This window comes from Camellia sinensis, chromosome 9, assembly GCF_055761805.1.
Source record: "Camellia sinensis isolate YWXY chromosome 9, ASM5576180v1, whole genome shotgun sequence".
NCBI classification, from domain to species: Eukaryota; Viridiplantae; Streptophyta; class Magnoliopsida; order Ericales; family Theaceae; genus Camellia; species Camellia sinensis.
The window spans coordinates 9,650,659-9,666,345 of record NC_138969.1 but is presented as its reverse complement, the minus strand read 5'-3'; the positions used below and the strand labels follow the sequence as shown (position 1 = coordinate 9,666,345).

The 15,687-nt window shown below is 32.6% G+C and overlaps 1 protein-coding gene across 1 annotated transcript; it reads left to right on the top strand.

The window, feature by feature from the left end:
- The first annotated feature begins 12,497 nt into the window (after positions 1–12,497).
- LOC114305630 (uncharacterized) lies at positions 12,498–13,311 on the top strand. The gene has a single exon (XM_082888603.1). It carries the CDS (start codon positions 12,500–12,502, stop codon positions 13,304–13,306), a length of 807 nt encoding a protein of 268 aa, XP_082744729.1. The 5' UTR covers positions 12,498–12,499; the 3' UTR covers positions 13,307–13,311.
- Positions 13,312–15,687: the final 2,376 nt, after the last annotated feature.

Below are 15,687 nucleotides of genomic sequence, written 5' to 3'. Positions count from 1 at the left end.
GTTCTGATGGCAGCTTCGTTGGGGAAATGGTAGTTAGTTTGCAAAGCATCGATTGCTGTAAAGAAAAGAAGGAAAAATGTTAAGTATAGAGCAATGAAATATAGCAAATCGACCGAGCAATTAGCACGGCTTACATGTCTCGCCGAAATTTTTGCTGATATACCAGCCCGGCACCTCGGTCGTTTCATAATTACCGGACACCCAAAAAAAGTCGTCGTCATGTAAGTCCTTGTTTGGGGTGCCGGTCACTATTTTTTTTTTGCCCGGTCGAATTTTTAAGTAATAGGCGAAGCCGTCGCCCGTGTGTCCAAGGGTGTATTGATGGAGTATCTCGGCTAAACCTAAGTTGGTTCCTAGCCGGTTGTTCAACTTGTGGACCTCGTTGATTATTCGGTAAGTGTTGGTTGAGACTTGAGTGGGTGCTAGCCCGGTACGGCACAAGAATTCGGTCATCAGTGGGTTGACCGGAAAGCGGAGGCCTCCTTCAATGATGGATAGCACGGTGAAGGGGCACTGGTCTAATCTGCCCCAAGGGGTTGTCTCAATTTCGCCCAGCTCTAGGTGGACGTCGGCCGGGATACCATACTCTTCCCGGAATACGGCCAAGGCGGCCGGAGTGTCAACAAGGAAGTGGAAGCGCCCCATGTGTAGCCGGCTGGTTTAGCTCGGCCGAGGTGGTTTGGTAGAGTGGTGTTTAATGGCTGCTCAGTCTTTGAGAGTCTCGGTAATTAGTCAGTGGTCCCCTTGGACTTTGCAGGAAAAGGATGGCAAGTGTAAGTGGAAGCACAGTCGCGCAAACGTGCTTGACTTTAGCTCGGTCATGAAGAGTGCCAGACCACCCCGGTCGCAAGGAGCTCGGTCACTCAAGCGGAATAGATGTTAGCCCGGTCGGGCGACCAAGTTCTCTGCCTACCCCGGTTTCTTCTAAGGTTTTGGCAAACTTGAATTTGCTCGGTCTTAATGCTTTTTGGGATCAAAGGAAGACCTGGAGCCCGGTTCGCCCCAGATCTTCAGTGTTTATCAGAGAAAATGAAGAACAGCAAGGAGAACGAAGGGTTAGGGAAGGTTTTGGGGGCCTATACCCTAAAATCTATGATTTATGCCCTAAAATATGAAGTATAAAGCGAAAAAGTAATCAAAAAAGGATTCGAAGGACTTACCAGTTGAGGGCAGGAGCTTGTTCTTCGATCACGAACGCAAGGGAGGGCAGGAACGAAGCTTGTAAAAGGTACAGGAGCTCTGAATCGACGAGGACGAAGGAAGGTCAGTAAAGAGGAGTATGAAGGAGGATATAACATTTTTATAGAGGTAAAAAAGCCGCCCAAATTTGAATGTGAAGGGACGTGATGGTTGGCTGTTCAAGGCCAATCCAGGCACGACACGTGTCCCTATTGATGGCGGCGTCAGTACTGAAGAGACGGGATGGAAAATCGAGGCGTCGATCGAGCAGGTTCTGAAGACATGTATGTCAACTAGCCCGGTCACCATCTTGCGAACTAAGGACCGAGAAAGAGTTACCCCGGTCAGAACAGGTAATCCCAGTCACGCTTGCGCGGACGGAATTAAGGGGCAATTGAGAGGGAGATTTATGATTTGGATTGGGCCGTGGTAAGGGCCGAACAAATTGTGGGCCGAACACATTTGGGCCGTGGCAGCCCTGGCCCATCCAGAAAGGATTTTCGCTCTGTAATGGCACAGTTGCTGTGAAACCGAGCTACTTGCTCGGTAATGGCATAATTGCTCGGTAATGGCATAGTTGCATAATTGATGTCGTACTAGCAGTCAAGTGAGGTTCGGTAGAGATGTTCGCTGCTTCACTGGGTTCCACGGTTCATGCGTTAGCTCGGCAGGAAGGCCGACGGCTAACCAGCATGACTTGTCCCGAGCTTGGCTAAGTTGGAATGCAACCGAGCTCGGTCGTCATTGAGCTTGGCGAGCGGAGCGCTTTGGCGAGTTGCGCAGCACGGCCATTGACAGCCGAGATGCTGCAGCCCGGCTGCCGAGCTCCCAGTGGTGTGGGCTGGCAGTTAGGTGATGTTCAGCTAGATTTGTGCTGACAGATGGGATAGCAGCACCATGTGTCGAGAGACTAATGAGAGTAGATTTGGGGTGCAGAAGGTATATAAGCGAGTCTGCGCCCCCTATGCTGAGACAGATAAACATTTGGTGAGATTTATACACTTACACTCAACTCTCTCCTCTCTCTTTATCCCTGTGTGTGTGTGCTAACTTGATCGTCGGAGGGGTTTTCCGGCCACACACCGCCGGGTAGCTCACCGCCGTTGTGCTCGCAGGTCGATCGGACAGACAGGAGCTTGGAAGAAAGGAATACGGGTTTGCCTGAATATTTGCTCCCCGTACATAATAAATTAAGGTTTTAGAGATAAAACTAAGGAATAAAATTATTTTTTAGGAGTGAAATATTTTTAATATGAAAAGTGCTATTATTGTATTTTTAGAGACAAAATTAAATATTTAGTGATGAATTACTATCCTTTTAGGATCAAAATTTTTATGTCAAAATAATTTGGTTCAAAAATATTTTGTCCCGAATTTATTAGCAATATTTTTAAAATTTTTTTGTTAAAAACCATTTTTTTTTTGTCACAAGGCAAACTTGAATCTTCTAATTGTTATTTTTTTTTATAATTTTTTTGTTTTTGTTTTGGACGACTAATTCATGAAAACAACCGGTCTCAATACTATGTTGAAATTTTGGGGAAGGTAGAAAGATTTTTTTTTTTTTTATCAGTAAAAAAAAAAAAACTTTATTAATGAAAACAACATATATTATATATAATCTTTCTATATATATATATATATATATATATATCTATACTTTATATTAAGTAAAAGGAGGTTTTTAATTTCAAGTCTTGTGGGAGTTTTAATCTCCCAATCTAAATTTTCTGATTTTTTGATTTAAAAAAAAAAAATTCTTAGTATTTATTACCTTTTCTCAACTCTCAAGTCTTACCCCCATAATAATACTTTAATACATTAAGAACAAGCATAAAAAATTCTTTGAAAGTCTCAACACATATGATTATTATCTCTCATAATAACACTTTAACGCATTAAGAACAGACATAAAAAAAATTTCTTGAAAGTCCAACACATATGATTATTATCAAAATATTAAACTTTAATATAATATAATAAAAAAAAAAGACATTTAATTCCTTGAAAAGTTCAACACATATGATTATTATCAAAATATTAAACTTTAATATAATATAAAAAAGGAAAAAAAAGGACATTTAAAAAAAACAATTTAAAAATCACAATTCACATATCTATACTATATATTAAGCAAAAGGAGGTTTCTAACTCACAAGCTTTGTGGGAGCTCCAATATGCCAATCCTAATTTTCTTATTTTTTTTTTTTTTATAAAAAAATTAACCACAGCATTTATTAACTTCTCTCAACCCACAAGACTTTTTGACTTCTCTCATAAGTACTGCAGTACCTTTTCCAAAACAAATAATTTGTATATTAAATTTTTTTTAAACAAATATAAATATCTATATCTATATCTATATCTATATCTATATCTATCTATTTATTTATATCTATCTCTAACCCACAAGTTTTGTGGGAGTTTTAATATCTGAACCTTAATTTTTTAATTTTTTTTGAAAAAAAGAAAAATTTAGCCCTTATTAAATTCTTCCAAGTCTTTTTAAGACAAGCCTATTTTTTCTTTCAAAATTTCATAGTTAACGTGGATATTATTTTAAAGATCTCGAAAAGACGAATTTAAAATATAAATTTTATTTAAAAAACTGTTTTATATAGTTAGAGTTATGGTATTTTAAAGTTTTTAATACAAAATATAAATGTAAAAAGAGAAATATATCAAAAATTATTCTTCTAACCATATGTTCGAAGTTATCCAAGAAGTGTTGTGTTTGTGTCATTATAACAAAGATTCAAGCTTAGACCTCTACCACAAAACAGTCAATGCGTTGGACTGTTAGCCAATCTATCTATATATATATATATATCTATCTATACTATATATATATATTAGAATGTAGTGCTCTTTTAGAAGCCTTCAAAATATCATCCTAAAATTCTCATAAATTTATAAAATACGTGGCACCTCTCTTTTAAGTTGATAGCTCTTTTCACTCCCTCTCAAAGACTCTCTTAACAACAAAAGCTCTCTCAAAGAGTTTCACTCCCACTCTCCCACTACCCACAACTCCTAGCCATAAAAAACTGTCAACAAAAAAAATACAAAACCTATCCAAACAAATCTCAAAGAGTTTCACTCCCACTCTCCCACTACCCACAACTCCTATCCATAAAAAACTGTCAAAAAAAAAAAAAAAAAATACAAAATCTATCCAAACAAATCTATTACTCTCCCACCTCAAACAAATCAATTACTTTATTTTTGTTTTTAAATTTAAAAGTAGTTATGAAAAATTTTAAATTAACTATAAATTTTAAATTCTAATAATATATTACAATTTTATACATTAAAATGAATATACGTACACTCTAACTATGTAATAAACAAAATCAAAATCCCGATTGCACATACTCCGGGAGTTAAATTGCCGTATTATTATTATTATTATTATTATTATTATTATTATTATTATTATTATTATTATTTGAAAATAGATACGAGAAAAAAGAAGAAGCTATGAAGGAGACTATTGATAATGTTGAGAATTGCTGTCAACGGAAAAAAAATAAATAAATAAAAATATCCAAACAAATCTATTACTCTCCCACCTCAAACAAATCTCACTCCCACTCTCCCACTACCCACAACTCCTATCCATAAAAAATTGTCAACAAAAAAAATACAAAACCTATCCAAACAAATCTCAAAGAGTTTCACTCCCACTCTTCCACTACCCACAACTCCTATCCATAAAAAACTGTCAATAAAAAAAAATATAAAACCTATCCAAACAAATCTATTACTCTCCCACCTCAAACAAATCAATTACTTTATTTTTGTTTTTAAATTTAAAAGTAGTTATGAAATTTTTTAAATTAACTATAAATTTTAAATTCTAATAATATATTACAATTTTATACATTAAAATATAGTATAGATGAATATACGTACACTCTAACTATGTAATAAACAAAATCAAAATCCCGATTGCACATACTCCGGGAGTTAAATTGCTGTATTATTATTATTATTATTATGAGAAAAAAGAAGAAGCTATGAAGGAGACTATTGATAATGTTGAGAATTGCTGTCAACGGAAAAGGAATAAATAAATAAAAATATCCAAACAAATCTATTACTCTCTCACCTCAAACAAATCTCTCATATCCTCAAACACCCACTCTCTCACTATCCTACAACAGATTGATATATTAAAAAAAAAAACCACCCATCTATCCATATCCCCTTAAACCATTATTTCATCAACTTCATTCATGAGCAGTGAACCCAACAGTCCGCCATTGAAGGCAAGTCTTGATTTCTCTTTTTATTTTGTTTTAATAATTTGCATTGTTTTTAAAAGGTAAAATTTGTTACCGTTGCTTTTTCATTCTTTGCAGAACTTTCTTTCTGTCTTATTTTTCTTTGTTTTTGTTGTTTTGATTTTCATAAAGCCTTCATGTTTCAGGATAGGTGTGGATTACGTAGGATAGTGACAGATTCTTTTAGTCACAGAGAGTTTCTTCGTCCATTGTAAAAGGTAACAATGGTTTATTTTAAATTTTTGATTCTTTTGCACGTCAATATAATCATGTACTTTTCGTTATTGGTGAATATTGTATAGTTGTAGCTGCTATTCATTCACTATTTTTTAAACCATTATGTCATCAACTTCATTCATGAGCAGTGAACCCAGCAGTCCGCCATTGAAGGCAAGTCTTGATTTCTCTTTTTCTTTTGTTTTAATAATTTATTTTTTTCTTCAAGCATTTGAGATTTTGTAAACAAATCTGTTTACCCTCCCACCTCAAACAAATCAAGTTGTCAACGAAAAAAATAAAAAAAAAACTATCCAAACAAATTTGTTACTTTTTTTTCTTATATACAGTTCACAAGGATATATAGTATAGATATATATATATATATATATATATATTTATTTATTGAGAAAATTGCAAGGAAAACTGGATGCTTTTACCAAAACCACACCCCCTAAATTTTCTGCCTAATATTAAAAAGTCAAAAAACACCCAGTATTTTTTTTGGAAATAAATTATTTTAGTTAATTTTTTAATTATTTTAATTTGATTAAAAAATTTATGTTTGAAATGATAGTTGAATTTTTAATTTTTTTAATTTTTATAGTTGATTTGAGTTATGAGGGAGAAAAAAAAAAGATTATGAATTAGATGTAAAAAAAATCTTTATTAATTATTTTAATCTATTTCGTCTTTATGAACTATTTTTTTCAATGTTTATCACGTTATTTAAAAAAAAAGCTCAAATATCTGTAACTTAAATAAATTAAAAACATATATACAAACTAAAAATATTCAATGTCTATCACGTTATTTTTTTTAAAAAACAAAGAAAAAGAAACCCATAATTTTTATTCCTACAATATACTCATGCATATCCAACACTCACAATCTATTTTGTCTTTATGAACTATTTTTTTCAATGTTTATCACGTTATTTAAAAAAAAGAGCTCAAATATCTGTAACTTAAATAAATTAAAAACATATATACAAACTAAAAATATTCAATGTCTATCACGTTATTTTTTTTAAAAAAAAAGAAAAAGAAACCCATAATTTTTATTCCTACAATATACTCATGCATATCCAACACTCACAATCTATTTTGTCTTTATGAACTATTTTTTTCAATGTTTATCACGTTATTTAAAAAAAAGAGCTCAAATATCTGTAACTTAAATAAATTAAAAACATATATACAAACTAAAAATATTCAATGTCTATCACGTTATTTTTTAAAAAAAGAAAAGAAAAAGAAACACATAATTTTTATTCCTACAATATACTCATGCATATCCAACACTCACAATCTATTTTGTCTTTATGAACTATTTTTTTCAATGTTTATCACGTTATTTAAAAAAAAGAGCTCAAATATCTGTAACTTAAATAAATTAAAAACATATATACAAACTAAAAATATTCAATGTCTATCACGTTATTTTTTTTTTAAAAAAAAGAAAAAGAAACCCATAATTTTTATTCCTACAATATACTCATGCATATCCAACACTCACAATTCATTGAATGAGATGTCTATCACATAAAATTTAGTAATATCTATAACTTAAATCAATTAAATAAATCCCAATCTCAATTAAATAAATTAATAAAAAAAATACACATCCACAAAAAGACATCGCTTTGTGTTTATTTTGTAATTTTCAAAATCTTCAAAAAAAAAATCTAACAATAAATCAAAATAAATCTTTTTTTTCCTTTGTGTTTTTTTCCCCATGTATAACAATAATTTGATTACATTATCTTTGCTTACTACAAAACTATTGTGTTATAATTTCTTTACAAATAGTTACATTAGCTCCTGAGTAGATCCATGTTGTATAATAGACTTTTAAATTTTTTTATGTACTTACAACAAATAACGGTACTTACTGAGATTTTGTATTCTTTATCTTTTGTATTCCAGTTTGAATTCTATTGAAGAATAAGGCAAGCAAACTTAAGGTAAATTCCAGATAAATCAGCAACAATTGGTTAACCATTTGATATTTCCAGGTTTGAAGTTGAATTACAAATTTTTAGATCTTTGGTTACATATTATTTTTATGAATTTCATATCAAATGTTATCATGTAGGAGTTGATGATTTCGATGTGCAAAATTAACTATAAACAATTATAGACTACCATGTTTGTGGGTTTTTTTAGTAGAATTTAATATGACTAGAAACAATTACTGACTATCATATATATATATAGATATATATAATAAATATATAACTTGCATGATTTTAGATCTTTGATACATTCTATTTATATGGATTCTACAGTAAATGTCATCATGTAGGAGTTAACCATTTCAATGTGCAAAATTAACTACAAACAATTATAGATTATCATGTTTTTTATAAGAAAGTCATATTTTACACATCCTTAAGTCATTATCTATACTATAAACTAATAGCATGAGTTATATAAGCTTCAACTTAATACTCTCTTCAGGATGGATATGATTTTTAATCGAGAAATTAATCAAACACGACTTAAGTCCAAGATGGCTCGATTGGTAGCCAAAAGAAGACTGCTTTTGACACGGCATTATGATCGTAATGATCCAACCTTGAAGATTCGTCTTCTCAATATAGAAAAGGAGGCTCGACGTTTGAGAACCATCGTTTTGCGATTAAAAAGATTACGAAACAGTGCCCGTCATAGTGGTAATCTATTGACTTCTACACAATAATGTTAAATTTCAAATTTTCTTACAATCTTATTAGTGAGACCTTCACATTTTCAATAATATTTTAAGAATCACAAAAATAATAATATGATCTTATATTATATATTAGGTGTTGATAAAGAATATGAAAATGGATATCGAAAATATCTTTCCTCCAAGTTGGCACGACTGGTGGCAAGAAGAAGATTACTTTTAACACGATATGATCGTAATGATCCTACATTAAAGGATCGCCTTCGGAAAATAGAAAAGGAGAATCGACATTTGAGGATCACAATCTTGAGACTCAAAAGAATGCAACGTGGTGCTTTTAGACAAACATGGAGTTGCAATAATGACAATGCTCCTGATATTAGTCACGTTGGAATTCAGATTCCTATATCTAATGAATTAGATACAAATGAATCAGAAGTGCGAGCTCCTAATATTGTACCACCAACTTCAAGCAGAGCACATCCACCTGGTAATAAACATTTAGCCAACTATGTACTCTATTCAAATTTCTTACAGACAATAGAAATTCATAATTATAATCTAAATCTAAATAATTTTAGGTAGTACATTTACCACACGTTCTAGAAGGAGAAAAATTTCAGACCGCTCAAATTTTGGTGGGAGAACAGTAACATGCTCTAGATGTCAAGCAATGATGTGGATGGAGGAAAAAGTAAGAGATAGTCCATTGAGTCAACCAAAACTTAGTCTATGTTGTCAAAGTGGACAAGTGATGTTGCCTTTATTGCCAGAAACTCCTGAATTTTTACAACAACAGTTTACTCATGTGAGATTCAGGGAACACATAAGGACATATAACTCCCTATTATCCTTCACGTCCATGGGTGGGAAAATTGATCAGTCAGTGTTAGATGGAAGGGGTCCCTATGTTTTTCGTATTAGTGGAGCAAATTTTCATAAAATTGGTTCTCTACTACCGGAACCTGGAACAAGGCCTAAATTTGCACAACTCTATATTTATGACACTGAGCATGAAATTCGCAATAGAATGGATGCTATGAATAGGTGTGGTGGCACATCGGGAATTGATATGTCCACATTATAAGGTTTACAGTCAATGTTGAATGTCATCAATCCATATGTTTCAATTTTTCGCACTGCTCGAGACATGATTCGTGAGAATGGTGCTCAAGAATTACATATTCGCATTTTGAGTTCGAGGGATGGAAGACAGTACACTAGACCCACTACAACTGAAATTGCTGCATTAATTGTTGGTGATGGGTCTGAAAGCACTACAAATCGTGACATAATTGTTAGAAAAATAGATGGACATTTACAAAGGATTAATGAAACACATCCTTCATACATGCCACTTCAATATCCATTGCTTTTTCCCTATGGGACTGATGGATGGAGAAGGTCTATAAGTTTTACTCTGGGTACAAACAACAAACGAGAAGGAGTGTCAATGAGAGAGTTTTATGCATTTAGACTTCAATTTCGAGTTGGAGAAGGGAAAACACTATTGCAAGGGGGACGTTTGTTCCAACAATTTGTTGTTGATTGTTATGCAGCTATTGAGCAAGATAGACTAAACTTCATTAGGCATAAACAGAATGTGTTGCGGACTGATTTGTACAGAGGTTTAGAAGATGCTGTGACTGCGGGTGACAGTGATGCATCAGCCATTGGTAGGAGATTTATACTGCCATCATCTTTTACAGGCGGCCCACGAAATATGGTTCAGCATTACCAAGATGTGATCGCAATATGTCGAAAGATGGGATTTCCTGACCTTTTTGTCACATTCACATGTAACCCAAATTGGTTAGAAATTCAACAGGAGGTAGCGCGCATTCCAAATCGACGCATAGAGGATATACCGGATATACTTGCGAGAGTTTTTCGAATTAAATTGAAACAACTGATGGCATATTTCAAGAATCGAAAATTCTTTGGCAAAATAATTGCAGGTTTGTTTTTATTTGAACTGGTCAATTAGATTTGTTAAATTTAGTTTGAAGTTAACAAATAATATTATTTTTTCTTGAATAGATATTCACGTCATTGAATTTCAAAAGTGAGGATTACCGCATTCGCACATTATCTTGACATTATCAGCAGATGACAAGATAAAATCGCCAGAGGAAATTGATGATATAATTTGTGCTGAAATTCCTGATAAAGATGAAGATCCATTAGCATTTCAAACAGTGATGAGGTGCATGATACATGGTCCCTGTGGCAGTGCTAATCCTAATGCCCCATGTATGGTGAATGGAAAATGTTCAAAACATTATCCGAAGAATTTTTGCAGTGAAACGAGTATTGATGAAAATGGATTTGCTATCTATAGGCGAAGGGAAACAAAGAAAAAATACATGGTTAATGGATTTGAAATTGACAACAGATGGGTTATTCCATACAACCGCGATCTTATTGTATTGTATGATGCCCATATCAATATTGAGCGTTGTGCACACAGTAAATTGATCAAGTACTTATATAAGTACATACATAAAGGTCCTGATCGTGCAACGGTTGTAATTGAAGATAATGTTAATCGACTTAACATTGATGGACAAAGTCGGTATAGAGAGGCTAATGAGGTAAAACAATACTTAGATTGTCGATATATCTCCGCAATTGAATGTTGCTGGCGTATATTTGAGTTTGAATTGCAAAAGCAATACCCTTCAGTTGAACGGTTGCAGTACCATCTACCTGGGGAACAATCTATTCTATTTAGACACACAGATAACATTCCGTCAATTATTAATCAGCCGGGGGTTCACGAGACAATGTTTACAAGGTGGTTTCAAGCAAACAGAGATCATGTAGAGGCGAATACATTAACATATGAAGAGTTTCCTAGCTCATGGGTATGGAACCAGAAACAGAAGAAGTGGAAAATGAGGCAACAACAAATATGCATAGGTAGATTGTATTATGCACATCCTAATTCTGGTGAACGATATTATTTACGTATGCTGCTTACCAAGGTTCGAGGTGCAAAATCTTATGAAGATATTAGAACCGTTAATGGTATTGTGCACCCAACATTTAAATCTGCATGCCTTGCACTTGGCTTACTTGACGATGATAATGAATGGGACGCAGCTTTAACAGAAGCCTCAACATGGGCATCAGGTGCTCAACTGCGAAATATGTTTTGCTCAATGCTAATGTTTTCTGAGGTTACAAATGCATATGAATTGTGGGAGAATCATTGGTTTGACCTTACTGATGATTTACAAAATAGGGTACAAAGGCAAATTGGGGATGGCAATATAAGTCTCGAAGAATGTGAATTGAAAAATTTAGGATTGCTTGAAATTGAGCACATACTAAATCAGAATGGAAGGTCTCTTAAAGAGTTTCCTCCAATGCCACTACCATCATATCGATCAGGTCAAATGGTTACTAATAGGCTCATAAGGGAGGAATTGAACTACGATAGCATTTCAGAAATGCAATCTTTTGAATCTTTATATGTGGGATTGAATGATGACCAATTGAAAGTGTTTAACACCATAATGGAAGCTTATTCCACTCATCATGGGGGCTTATTTTTTGTGTATGGCAGTGGAGGAACTGGAAAGACATATTTATGGATCACTTTAATTGCAAAATTTCGATCCGATAAGAAGATCATTCTTTCTGTTGCATCATCAGGTATTGCAGCTTTGCTCTTACTCGGGGGACGAACTGCCCATTCCCGTTTCAAGATTCCACTTGACCCTGATAACTCATCATGTTGTTCAATAAATCAAGGGACAGATTTGGCAAGGTTAATTCAAGAGGCGTCGTTAATTATATGGGATGAAGCACCAATGGTTAGTCGTCATGCTTTTGAAGCCGTTGATTGTACATTTAGGGACATATTGAAAAATACAGAACATTGTTCAGAGGATAGGGTTTTTGGTGGAAAACTATTTGTGCTTGGTGGTGACTTTAGACAAATATTGCCTGTCGTACCTAGAGGTGGGCGTGAACAAACAGTGGAAGCTTCATTACCTAAGTCAACAATTTGGGAGCATTGTCAAGTTTTGCATCTTACCAGAAACATGCGTGTTACAGCACAAAATATTTCTAATCATACGCGTCATGAATTATGTGACTTTGCAGAGTGGATTAAATTGGTTGGTGAAGGGAAAATAATGGGAAGCTCATTTAGTGAAGGCTATGAACCTAATTGGATACAGATACCAGAAAAATTTGTTATAAAAAATGGAGAAAGAGATTTGCACCAGTTAATCGATGCCACCTATCCTGATTTCATAAATAAATATCAGGATATGTCGTACTTAAAAGAACGAGGCATTTTAGCTCCTAAAAATAGTGATGTTGATGAAATCAATTCTATTATGCTTTCGATGCTTCCTGGAGAGATGAAAACTTTTAACAGTGCCGATAAATTGTGTCCAACAGAAAGTGAGAGCAATGTTCAAGACATGAACCCTCCTGAACTTTTGCATTCTTTGAATTTACCAGGACTTCCAAATCATTGTTTGCAGTTGAAAGTTGGAACACCAATAATGCTTCTAAGAAATGTCAACCAATCTTTGGGATTATGCAATGGCACTCGATTAATTGTTGATAAGATGGGAAATCGAGTAATTGAAGCTAGAGTTATTACAGGGTCTAGAGTTGGTGAGAAAGTACTACTTTCACGTATTGTTTTAACACCTTCCAAAAATCATGCTCCTTTTACAATGAAAAGAAGGCAATTTCCAATAAAGTTGGCATTCGCTATGACAATAAATAAGAGTCAAGGGCAAACTTTGAAGAATGTGGGCCTTTATCTTCCGAATCCAGTCTTCTCTCATGGCCAGCTGTATGTAGCTCTATCACGTGTCACCTCCCCATCAGGCTTAAAGGTGTTGATTATTAATAAACAAGGCATACCGGATGATGTCACCAAAAATGTAGTTTACATAGAAGTTTTTAGTGGCATTGATCAATAATTTTGTTCAAGAGTTTCAAATGTGTTTCATTTTCCTAGAAACAATTGTTTTATTATTTCTCTTCATATATTGATTATTTAAAATAAGTAATTTCATACATGAAAACATATGTTGCATTTGAAATTTACATGTTCATATTTAATTTAATTGTCAGTACATATACTATGTTTAATTCATACAATTATTTTATTTTATAATTAAGTACCCTTCTTTTTTTAATCATCATAAATTTTACTCAAATAATAATTAATGTGGTTTATTATTAAAAACAACTTTGACTAACATTATGTAATTGTATGTTAAATGTGTTACATTCATTGTGCAGATAAATATGCGGCCTCCTCTAAATTTGCGCCTTAGTGATCGTTTGGCGATGCAAAATGCCATAAATGAATTTGAAACTGTACCACATAAAGAGGGTTTACCGGTAGAAAATTTTGTTGATTGGAAAATCAAAATATGTCGAGCAATGCAAAAATTAGGACAAAAAATAAGTGAAAAAAAATTGGTGGAAACAATATTAGACCTTTTACCATCGAGCTGGAATGAAGTAAAGGAAACAATTTTTCAAAAGCATGAAATCAAAGATGCCTCAGACTTAATGGATGCTTTAATGGAGGAGGAGCGTGATGTTCATCCTTTATGGATTGAACTTGAGCAAGCGCGGATGACTCCAAATTTAACGGTACGAGAGCATATGTTACATAAAGAGCAAGTGTTTTATAAGCTTAGGAAAAAAGGTTTCCAGCCCCACATTGCAATATTAGTTCATGCTATAGTTAACACACTTCCAACCTCATGGCCTATTCAAGAAATTCATAAAAAAATTAAAAAGGACTTTCAGACATGAGAGCATTGATAGTTATGTTGGAGGAAATTGAAAATGATATGATTTGTTTACAAGCATTGGATGAAGTGGAGCAATGCATTGGTAATGAAAATATTAAAGTGGAAGAACAGCAGCAGCAGCAACAACAAAATAATTGTGTTGAAGAGAATGAAGTGAAGCAACAACCCAAAAATGAGGACAATTAAATCATCACTCCTCATAAGGTAATATATCTATTTTTTTTTTTTTTAAGGTTGTTTGTATGTAAAAAATGATAACAAAAAAATGTTAACACTTTTTTATTTTACAGGTACTTTTTGGAACATTTAGACATGATGACCGACATCTATTGAGTTTTAATTTATCAAATATAGATAGATTTAATTTATGACATTTAGTTTATTATTAGTTTTTTTAGCATATATATGTTTTAGACATTAAGTTTATTGAGAAACATCTTATTTATTGTTAATATATATTATTTCATTAGTTAGAAATCAAGTTTATTGTTTTAAGAAAAACAACTCAATTGGATGATTTAAATATTTTATGAATATTTGCTTTGAAATATTGTCTTCACTTAAGAAATTTGAAAAGATGATCTCTATGCATTATGATTATAATTTTATGAGTAAATTTAGAAATTAATGCGCTATTAAAAAATTTACACATTATTAAACCAATCCCGTGCATAGCTCGGGTTTACCACTAGTATTATATTAAGGAAAAGGGAGTTTTTAACTCTCAAGACTTGTGGGAGTTCCAATATATTAATCTTAATTTTTTAATTTTTTGTTTTTTTTTTTTTTTTAAAATTAACCTCAGCATTTATTAACTTCTCTCAATCCACAAGACTTTTTGACTTCTCTCATAATTACTGCAGTACCTTTTCCAAAATAAATAATTTGTATTAAAAAAAATTTAAAACAAATATAAATATTTATATCTATATTTACCTATTTATTTATATCTATCTCTAATCTACAAATTTTGTGAGAGTTCCAATATCTGAACCTTAATTTTTTAATTTTTTTATTTTTTTAAAAAAACGTCGCACTTATTAAATTCTTCGAAATCTTTTTAACTTCTCCAACACACACACTCTTTTTAACTTCTCACATACCTATTGCAAACAATGAGTCTCTTTTTTGTTTTCTCCTTCTTGACTTTTCACTTCTACACTTTCAACTTCAGTGACCACGTATGCAAACAGTAAGTCTTCTTTTTGTTTTCTCCTTCTTAACTTTTCCTTTTGTTTACTGTTTTAATATTGTACTTAGATAGCGCATAAAAATATTTGTGATTTTTCTAGCGGATAAAAAATTATAATTTGATTTTTTAATATGTTTGAAGTTAGATAAATATAAACCCTCACAAAGAGAAAAATGTGATTATAATTAGTTGAATGATTCTTTTTTTTTTTTTGAAATGTGATTGTAATTAGTTTAATAGTTCTTTATTTATTTATTTATTTATTTATTTTATTATGGAAAAAATGTGATGTGATTGTACTTTGTTCAATGACTCTTTTTTTTAATATGATTGTTGTAGT

Bases quoted from the DNA above. Each gene is read 5' to 3' on its own strand.
- LOC114305630 (XM_082888603.1), top strand. From the start codon at position 12,500: ATGGGAAGCTCATTTAGTGAAGGCTATGAACCTAATTGGATACAGATA.